This window comes from Sapajus apella, unplaced genomic scaffold (genome assembly GCF_009761245.1).
Source record: "Sapajus apella isolate SASKATOON/1434 unplaced genomic scaffold, GSC_monkey_1.0 scaffold4, whole genome shotgun sequence".
Lineage (NCBI taxonomy): Eukaryota > Metazoa > Chordata > Mammalia > Primates > Cebidae > Sapajus > Sapajus apella.
In genome coordinates, this window is record NW_022436944.1 from 18,876,182 (window position 1) to 18,887,373 (window position 11,192).

At 37.1% G+C, this 11,192-nt stretch overlaps 1 protein-coding gene across 6 annotated transcripts in view; it reads left to right on the forward strand.

The window, feature by feature from the left end:
* The window catches only part of LOC116540209 (ceruloplasmin), a 58,562-nt gene that overhangs the window by 21,894 nt on the left and 25,476 nt on the right, over window positions 1-11,192 (forward strand). For all 6 annotated transcript variants that reach the window (XR_004264357.1, XR_004264356.1, XM_032263611.1 and 3 more), the window contains exons 8-11: window positions 938-1,090; window positions 2,529-2,740; window positions 8,757-8,907; window positions 10,348-10,560. Coding sequence is in view for 4 of the 6 variants with exons in the window: in XM_032263611.1 (XP_032119502.1) it covers window positions 938-1,090; window positions 2,529-2,740; window positions 8,757-8,907; window positions 10,348-10,560 (729 nt within the window). In the remaining 2 variants the exon portion in view is untranslated. The remainder of the gene's footprint in view (window positions 1-937; window positions 1,091-2,528; window positions 2,741-8,756; window positions 8,908-10,347; window positions 10,561-11,192) is intronic.

Here is an 11,192-nt window from a genome sequence, read left to right on the forward strand (position 1 = left end):
GCTCATGCCTGTATTCCCAGCACTTTGGGAGGCTGAGGCAGGCAGATCACTTAGGTCAGGAGTTTGAGACCAGCCTGGCCAACATGGTAAAACTCCGTCTCTACTTAAACAAACAAACAAAAAAATACAAAAATTAGCTGGGCACATAATCCCAGCTACTCAGGAGGCTGAGGCAGGAGAATTGCTTGAACCCAGGAGGCAGAGGTTGCAGTGAGCTGAGATCATGCCACTGCACTCCAGCTTGGGCAATAGAGTGAGACTCTGTCTCAAAAAAAGAAAAAAAGAAAGAAAGAAAAAAAGAGATTTATTCATTATCTGTGTCTGTTCCCTTCTGTAAAATGGGAACAATAGTTACTAAGGTTGGTATAGGAATTAAATGAATTAATACATATAAACACTCAGAAGAACAGATAGGAAGCTCTCGATAAATATCATTTTGTATATTACATAAAATATTTATGTAAAATATATGTTTTTATTCTATAATTGGTAATCACTAATTTTGGTCATGGAAAATCCAAAACAGTGTTATCCTTCGCATCCAAAATAATTCAACTTACCTGCTTTGGGTGATCCAAGTTTATAGTACCTAGCTTTCAGGACAAAGGACACACCTCTAGCCAACAGAAGATTAGACTGAGGAGAGTCAACACTCTGGATAGTTTTTGTAGATGTGTAAAGCTTACTAACTGACTTGTACAAAAATGATAATCGATTTCATTAATCTGGAGTTGGACTAAAAAGCCCTTCCCTCCTTCAAACCTCAACATATCAGATTGATTATGGACTTTTCAAAAACCAAGCTTTCCATTCGCCACAAATAGGCATGTTGCTCCTAGTAGTTCTTGCCAGAGGACACAGTCAAAGAAGATAACTGTCTTATACGTTCTGCCTGTTATATACCAAGGAAGGATAATAATTCTCTCTTTGTTCCCAGGTCCTGTCATTTGGGCAGAGGTAGGAGACACGATCAGAGTAACCTTCCATAACAAAGGGGAATATCCCCTCAGTATTGAGCCAATTGGGGTGAGATTCAGTAAGAACAACGAGGGCACACACTACTCCTCACATTACAAGACCCAGAGTGGAAGTGAGTATGGCACTCTGTAACCAATCAACATTTAATAACCCACTACACTGGTCACTTACAGTGTCCTGCAAAAACCAAAGGCAGGAACTCCCAAGAAAAATGCTCATATATCATTTCTAGGCATCATGCCAGGAAACAAATAAGCCACTTCTCCTACCTCCAATTGGTTTACGGAGTTTTGTCCTGCCTTAATTGGATGATTATTGACAATGCTGATAGTAATTTAGTTGGGTTTTATCGATTTTACATTTCTGGAGTATTCCGGGTGATTTTAATTTTAAAAAAACTTCTTATAAGAATGTTCGATGTTCACTTTAGAATGTTTGAAAATATAGAAAAGTGTAGCCAAAATATTAATTGTCCATAGTTCTATAAATAATCGCTATTATATTTTTATATAATTCTTCCACTTTCATCTGTATACATATAATATATATTTTAAATGAGGTTGATATCATAGCACATATTATTTTAATTTCATCATCAGTTTGTTCTCTTAGCATTATAAGGGTTTTATAAACATAATTTTAATGATATAAAATATTTCATCATGTGGATGTTTTTGACTATTTTTACATATCAAGGATGGCCAGTGAAGACTAGCGACTTTGCTAACACCTCCAGTATGACTGTGGGCAGTTTATTTAATCTTTCTGGCCTCAGTTCTCTCAGGCGTAAATTTGAGAGATTTAAATAGGATCACTTGCAAAGTTCCTTTCAATTCTACAATTATTTTCAGTTTCATTTTATTCAATAGAAAGTGCATTGATTACACTGTATTGCCAGGCATTGTTCTGGTTGATAGAAATATAGATACAGTGCTTGCCTTCAAGAAAGTTAAGTTCTGTTCAAGAGAAATACACACAATATAACATGAAAGGTGCTAGGGACATTCCTGGAAGATGTGTGAGCACGAAGAGGGAAACCAATCCCAGGAGGTTTAGAAGAGTCTATCTGGGGCCTGGTGCAGTGTCTCACGCCTGTAATGCCAGCACTTTGGGAGGCCAAGGTGGGCAGATCACGAGGTCAAGAGATCAAGACCATTCTAGCCAACATGGTGAAACCCTGTCTCTACTAAAAATGCAAAAATTTACTGTGTGTGCTGGAGCATGCCTATAGTCCCAGCTGCTTGGGAGGCTGAGACAGAAGAACTAATTGAACCTGGGAGGCGGAGGAGGTTGCAGTGAGCCGAGAGTGAGTCACTGCACTTTAGCCTGGCAACAGAGCGAGACTCCACCTTAAAAAAAAAAAAAAGAGTCTATCTGGATGCAATCACATGGCTCTGTTTTCTGACACTAGAGCATAAGTGGGATTTCATTCTAATTTTTAACTAAGAACTCAGAAGTGGGCTATTCTAGACTAAACTTAGTCTACTTTGTGGCTGAAATGAGTACATTAGAAAGCACACTTAACCTCTCTCTAATGTGACCTTTCTCAGGTGTGCCTTCTTCAGCCTCCCATGTGGCACCCACAGGAACATTCACCTATGAATGGACAGTCCCTGAAGAAGTAGGACCCACTTATGCAGATCCTGTATGTCTAGCTAAGATGTATTATTCTGCTGTGGATCCCACTAAAGATATATTCACTGGGCTTATTGGACCAATGAAAATATGCAAGAAAGGAAGTTTACATGCAAATGGGAGACAGGTAAGTCCAATTGGGGAAAAAACACATGAGATGAACAATTGTTCAATCTCTTTGAAAATGATTATTTGACATAGAAATAGAAATATCTAACCTTATCATTATCTCCAAAAATACTTTAGTATATACCTTTAAAAGATAAGGATGTCTCCCAGCACTCTGGGAGGCCAAGGCGGGAAGATCATGAGGTCAAGAGATCGAGACCATCCTGGCCAACATGGTGAAACCCCGTCTTTACTAAAAAAATACAAAAAATTAGCTGGGCATGGTGGCACACGCCTGTAGTCCCAGCTACTTGGGAGGCTAAGGCAGGAGACTTGCTTGAACCCGGGAGGCGGAGGTTGCAGTGAGCAGAGACCGCGTCACTGCACTCCAGCCTGGTGCCTGGTGACAGAGCGGACTCTGTCTCCCAAAAAAAAAAAAAAAAAAAAAAAGATAAGGATGTCTTTAAAAATGCCCATAATTATCACACCTTAAAATAATAACCACACACCATAACTCCTTAAAGTTATCAAATGGCCAATCAATGTTCACATTTCCCCAACTGATTTATTAAGTCTGTTGTTTGAATCAGTATCCGAACAATTACACATATTACAACGAATTTATATGTTTCCTAAGATTGTTTACTTGAAGTTTTTCTGTTGCTAGAGTCATCGGTCCTATAGAAGTTTCCTATGTCATGATTTTACTTATTTTATCCCTGCAGTATCATTTAACACAGGGGTCCTCAACCACCACCCCTCCACACACACACACACACACCCCTGTGGCCGCACAGCAGGAGGTGAGCCTGTTAGATGGTCTGTTAGGAACTGGGCCACACAGCAGGAAGTCAGCAGCAGGTGTTATCACCTGAGCTCACCTCCTGTCAAATCAGTGGCGGCATTAGATTGTCATAGGAGCTCAAACCTTAGTGTGAACTGTGCATGTGAGGGATCTAGATTCCTTATCAGAATCTATGCCTGATGATCTGAGGTAGAATAGTTTCATCCAGAAACCTCCCTCTCTCCCAGCGTTTTTGTAGAAAAATTATCTTCCATGAAACTGGTCCTTGGTGCCAAAAATGTTGGGGATTGCTAAAACGTGTTTCTTTCTCTCTGCTTCTATTTCTTGTAACTAGTAGTTAGATCTAAAAGTTTGATCTAATTCAGATTTTTTTTTCTTTCAAGTCTACTTCAAATATGGTACTGAGCACTTCTATCAGGGAGTACTTAATTTATAGCTGTCCCTTAATTGGGGATGTTATCAGCTACTGATGATGGTTTCCTAGATTCATAAACTAATCAGGGTTGCATAATAGTACTATTCTAACTCCATCTTCCTTTCTTTATTAGCTGGCATACTTCTCTACAAACAGAAACGTCTTAATGAATTATTTGGTTACCCTGAGGTACACAGTATACAGAAAGGGTATGACAAATACTTGATTCATTCCCTGTATTTACCAGTTTTCAAATTAATTACTCTCCTCTAGCATTCTTCAAAGACTTCTCAATAATTTTTTTCCTTTTAAGTAGCATTGTGCACTCATGGATTTAAGCATATTTGGTGTGTTACAATTCACTGCCATTATCCCTACTGATGTTCAAAGTATCCTTTTTGACACTGAAGGACTTGTTCAGGTTGACTTCCTTATTTTTACATCATCGCAGTCTTTGAAGATTCTCTGCTTTCTAGTATAGTGAGACATCAGGCTCATTTTGTACGTTTTCTAAGCCAGAACTGGAACTAACCATTTGTTCCCAAAAGCCATTTTTTGTTTTTTTGTTTTTCTTTTGGTGAGGAATCATTCCTAGAACCACAATGTGGGCACTAGAAGTGCTTGTTGCTATTGGGGAAACCATTATTTCTGAGCCTTTGCAGTGGAAAGAAATGGGAAAAAAAAACTTTTCAGATAAATTCATCATGATTGCATACTAGTTCTTTCTATTTGAATTTCAATCTACAGATTTTTTTGTTATTGACTGCATCAATCTTATATTTGTTTCTGCCTTAAACTGCACTGAAAAATCTTATTTTTTTAATAACACCAACACATTCACTTGATTCATCCCATAATATACACACATCAGTCTCAGAATCCCAATTACAATACTGCAATCAACAATATGATAACTGAAAACAGTTTAAGATTTGTTTGCCACTTTGTCCTTAGAGTAGATCCTACTAGAGATTTTTAGCCAAATTACATATTTAAAGTCACTTGGGATAGTTCTTCTCTACATAGTTTTGCCACCACTGGATATGCGGATTTATTTAATTCATTTTACTTATCTTTTTTAAGAAATTGCTTTGAAAAGTGTAATATTATTTTATTTAAAATATTCATATCGCATTAACACCAAATCTATAAAAAGGGTATATTCAAATAAGTCTAGCTTCCATCCCTTCCCTCTCCCACCTATTCTCTGCCTCCTAACCATAGGTAACTTTTTTTTTTTCACTTTATAGTTTATTCTTCCAGTTTTAAATAAACAAGTTTGTGTATTCATATCTTTGCTTTTTTCACTTCACAATAGAATCTGAACATCTCTTCATACTAATGTATGGAAATATTGCTCATTCCTCATTTCTTTGCATAGTAGATATTACTCTGATGTGTGGACATGCTACAGTTTATACAATCAGTCCCTTACTTGATAAGTGTTTGGGTTGTTTCTAGTCTTTACTAGAAATACAAAACAATTTACACAAATAAAAAACAATGTACAGCCTTGTTAGCCTTGTTCATATCTCTCTGTATTTTTGCTGGCATACCTTTGTGATAAATTCCTATAAGTTGTATTGTTGGGACAAAAGGTAAATGCTTAAACAGTTTTGTGAAATATTGCCAAATCCCCAGTGTAGTTGTGCCAGTTTGTATTTTCAGAAGGTATATATGAGACTGTCTGTGTTTCCACAGCATTATTACAAACTATATTGTCAAATTTGGGGATTTTCACCAATCTGATAGGAAATAAATGGTACAGTTGAGGAGTGGATCAAATTTATCTTTTTCTATGTGGCTATCAGTTATTTCAACATTACTCACAAAAAAGCTAAACTTTCCCACATTGATTGAAATGCTGCCTTTATCATCTACTAAAATATTTATATATAAGTGAGTCTATTTCTAGATTTTCTATGCTGTTCTGCTGGTCTTTATCTATTCATGCACCAATAACGTACTGCTTTAATTAGAGAGCCCTTTAATATGTTTAATGGCTAGTAGCTATGCCTCACTGCTCTTCTTTTCCATCATTTTAATGGCTATTTTTGCTTATTCTTTCTACTGAATTTTAGAAAAGTTTATCTAGATCTGGAAAAAAGACTTGATAGTGTTTTACTGGGATTGTCTCAAACGTGTAAGTTAAACTAGAGAGAACAGACATAACTATGAAGTTGAGTCATCCTACATAAGAACAGTCTTTCCATTATTCAAGTCAACTTTTGTGTTTTTCAAGAGTATAGTTCTTGGATTTTTTTTTAAAGATTATGCCAAGATATTTTATTTTTATTTGGCCTTTGTAAATGGTAACACCATTATTTAAAATTTTAAATATGTGGCTGGGTGCAGTGGTTCACACCTATGATCTCAGCAGTTTAGGAGACGGAGGCCAGTGGATCACCTGAGGTCAAGGGTTCAGACTAGACTGGCCAACATGGAAAAACCTCATCTCTGCTAACATTACAAAAATTAGCTGGATGTGGTGGCCCATGTCTGTAATCCCAGCTACTCAGGAGGCTGAAGCATGAGAATTGCTTGAACCCAGAAGGTGGAGGTTGATATGAGCTGAGACTGCACCACTACACTCTAGCCTGGGCAACAAAGCGAGACTCTGTCTCAAAAAAAAATTTTTTTTAATATGTAACTGAAATAAAAAAGGTTTTCTACCTTTGGATTCCGTATTTTTTGAGATTGAGTCTTGCTCTGTCACCCAGGCTGGAGTGTGGTGGCACGATCTGAGCTCACTGAAACCTCCGACTCCCGGGTTCAAGTGATTCTCCTGCTTCAGCCTCCAGAGTAGCTGGGATTACAGGCATGTACCACCACACCCCGCTAATTATTGTATTTCTAGTAGAGACGTGGTTTCACCATGTTGGCCAGGCTGGTCACAAAATCCTGACCTCAAGTGATCTGCCTGCCTCGGCCTCCCAAAGTGCTGGGACTACAGGTGTGACCCACCACGCCCAGCCTGTTTATGTTTTTAATCACTGATTTCATTCATTAGTACTGGTCTAGTCAAACACTTCTTTCTAAGTCAGTTGATCACATTTATTGCACATAATGGTTTAAATTTTTCACCCCTATATATGTGGTTATATTCTTTTCTTATTTCTAATGTGGTACTTTTTGGTTCTTTCCATTTTTAAAATTAGACTTGCCAGAGATTTATATATTTCTCTGGTCTTTTCAAATAATATAGTTTTGGGTTTAATTATTTTACCTGTGTTAAATTTGTTAACTTATGCTTTTGTTTTTATTAATTTTTCTCCATAACCAATTTTTAAAAATTTTTAGATATTTACATTTATTTTCATTTGGTTTTGTTTAAGACAAAAAGCTTTTCAATTCTTAGTTTATATGTTTAGTTATATTTCATACATTTTTCTTTACAGTGTTCTCACAGAAATTACTTACCAAATCTCAGTATTTCATTTTTATTTCTTATTTGATCTAAGAGTTATTTGGATCAAAACTGACATACCTTTTTTTTACTTTTTGTCTTTGACTAGTAATTTTTAATTTTATTGCATTATGATCAGAAAATATGACCTGAAAACATTTCATTGAAGTTTTCTCTGTCGATCAGTATATAAGTGATTATACCAGTCCCTGTTGGAATGCTTAGACATTTGAAAATGACATTTGTTGTTCTTTACCTGGTATTACATTTTTGTAGCATATTTTCTTCTCAAAAAGATAAATGCTACTTCACCTTCTTCTGGCATTTATTGTACTTGATAATCTCAATGTCAACCTGATTTTTTGTTTTATGATAACATTTTTAAAACGGAAAATTTCCCAGGATATTTTTAGGTATCGATCTCTATTACTAATTTTGTCTTGTTTTCAGTGAAGTTTTTGCATCTGAATCCTCTAGTCTTTTCCCTTTGTGGTGGCAAACACTTTCACTAGTATTTCTTGTGTTTGTGCCTCCTCCTTTTATAACTTCTTCCTAAAATCATTACAATGTGTATATTTTTCATCTTGGAATGCTCTCCTCTGATTTATGGGAGCTTTCTTTAGATCACTTTTATATTTATTCAGTTCTCTGCAGGGTCTAACCTTCAGGTCTTTGTTTTAGTTCAATTTTTTTTTAATTTGATAATCACCTTATCATGTATCTGAAGAACTGATCTCAAGGGAAAGATAGGCAATAATCTCTATTCTCTACTTTGAGAGTCACTCATTCTCAGGGAGGGGCTCATTTGCTTTGATTTCTTTGACTGCCTTCTTCTGAACTACTGAATCATTTCATAGACCAGATAGCATTTCTGCTTCCTTTTTTCCACTGGGAGAAGTGGGAGGAGTTGAGAATGTTTGTACAGCTGGGTGGAGATTGTATGAATCTCTGTTCAAGTTCATCTAGGATGATTTCTTCCTCAATCTGCTTCCATCCTGCTCTGCCTTACAGGAATTCTTCCAGTTTTCATGAATGTGGATGGCATCTTCCCTGATTTGCAGCACAGACCCATATTCTCCTCTATTTTTACAATCTTTTTTTTTTTTTTTTTTCCTTTGGTGGCTTCAACTGGTATGTGCAACATGGGCAGGAAGGTAGAGTTAGAACTTTTAGATGCAGAGAGAGAGACTCAGATTATCATGTTGAACCATAAGTGCACTAAACAGATACCAAAGAAAGCTCTGGTGGTGATCTGAGGTATTTCACGAACTCTAGTTTACAAAGAGCAACAGAAACTTCTGTTCTCATTCCTTCCTTTAAGTGTGTGTGTGCGCACAAACAGTATTGTGCACATGGAAGTCTTCTGCTTTACTCATTCTGTCTCCATCTCATTTTGTTTTGATTTACAGAAAGATGTAGACAAGGAGTTCTATTTGTTTCCTACAGTATTTGATGAGAATGAGAGTTTACTCCTGGAGGATAATATTAGAATGTTTACAACTGCACCTGATCAGGTGGATAAGGAAGATGAAGACTTTCAGGAATCTAATAAGATGCACTGTAAGTACTGCATCATCCATCAACCTACCAAGTTATTTTAGTACTACATATGTAATGCTTTTAACTAAACCAAAATGTGAATAGCTTTGCTCATTGATTATTTTTCAATAAATAATTACAATAGTGCCCTGGAGGTAATATCATTGGTTATTTGATGTGTCAGTCAATTACTCATTATTTCACTTAATTCAAGATATGTCAATTATATGAATGGTCCTTAAAGTGTGGTCCCTAGATCAGCAGCCTCAGCATCACCGAGGGACTTATTAGAAATGGAAATTCTTGGATCCCTATCCTGACCTACAAAATCAGAAACGTTGGAGATGGATCCCGGCCATCTGTTTTAAACCAACTCTGCAGGTGATCCTGATGAACACTACAGTTTGAAAACTACTGGATTAAATGCTTTTCTCATCTGTGGCTCAGTGATGACAGGCTCATCTGATTATTCAATATGCAGAAAGATATGATCTCAGCCCTCAATGATTCTAACCCTTGACTGCACATTAGAATCACCCGGGAGCTTTTAAAAAATGACCAGTGCCCGGAACACCCCCAGAGTTTTATTTAAATCTAACATTCGATTTTTTAAAATAACTATTGTAATTCTTAAAAGTGGTTAGAGCTCAGAGACAGTGAGACAGTGAGCTCATTATTCAAAAGGCCTACACCACTAATGGACAACAGTACAAGTTATTGTAGCTAGTAGAAGAAAAACATGTAAAGTTGTGTTACAAACTGATTTTTTAAAGTTAGACCAGTACTAGTCATGCTACCCACAATCTTTAAAATACTTCTTTTGATTCTGCATTTTTATATATTTGGAGGCACTGAGAATATTATTCTTTGGAAATAATTAAATATGCAAGGTAAGCAAGGAAAAAACTTCCTACATATGACCTTCCCTGTTAGTCAAGATGAATCAGAGACTTTTTCACCTGGAATAGCAACACACTTCCAGCATACGGTGCCCAGGAAAAGCTGTTATTATTCACAGATTTGGGTGTTCACAAATATAACCTCTTAAATAACTGGAAATAACAGAATCACTGTTTTAGCCAGGAAGAACAGTGAGATTCCCAGGTTGCTAGGGACACTAGCATAGAACTTCAAGAACTATGCATTCAGCTCTGCTCTTTTCAGCCAGAGGCAGCTCGGAAAGTGCCAGAACGGCAAGGAGTCGCAGGGACACTCCTGACACGTAAAGCGTAGGCAGGCCTGAATAGGTCTTAAATTAAAAATTAAAAAAAAAAAACAAAGTTGGTCTGGAAATTCTCGGAGGTTGTCACGTAGTAGAACCTAAACCACTTCCAAAATGTTATTTCCCTAGTTCTTAATTTAAAAATTAAAAAAAAAACAAAGTTGGTCTGGAAAGTCTCAGAGGTTGTCATGTAGTAGAACCTAAACCACTTCCACAATGTTATTTTCTAACTTTTACAGCCATGAATGGATTCATGTATGGGAATCAGCCTGGTCTCAGTATGTGCAAAGGAGATTCAGTTGTGTGGTACTTATTCAGCGCTGGAAATGAGGCCGATGTACATGGGATATACTTTTCAGGAAACACGTATCTGTGGAGAGGAGAACGGAGAGACACAGCAAACCTCTTCCCCCAAACAAGTCTTACTCTCCTCATGTGGCCTGACACAGAGGGTATATTTATTTAAAGCCAAGTCTCTATTGGATGGATTTGTGTAGTTTTGGTTTAAAATCCTGTAGCAGAATGTGCTAGGTGATAAACTTATCCCTTCCTCAAGCCTCCCAGTGCTCTTCCTATCATGGAAAAAGGAAGGCCGAGGGCAGTGGCTCACACCTGTAATCCCAGCACTTTGGGAGGCCGAGGTGGACAGATCACGAGGTCAGGAGTTCGAGACCAGCCTGGCCAACACAGTGAAACCCCGTCTCTACTAAAAATACAAAAATTAGCTGGGTATGGTGTCACACACCTATAGTCCCAGCTACCCATGAGGCTGAGACAGGAGAATCACTTGAAACTGGGAGATTGAGGTTTCAGTGAGCTGAGATCATGTCATTGCACTCCAGCCTGGGTAACAGATTGAGACTCTGTCTCAAAAAAAAAAAAAAAAACAAAACAAAAAAACAAAAAAAAAAAAGAAAGAAAGAAAGAGCAAGTCTGGGCCGCTATCAGCTCAAGTATGTACCAGATAGGTCTGTTTCCTAGTTATTGAGGAGAATGTGGAGTAAGAAAGTAACAGGCTGTGGTTTTCTCTGTTTCCACCATAGGCTCCTCAAGATGATTCCCTTTTTTTTTTTTTTTTTTTTTT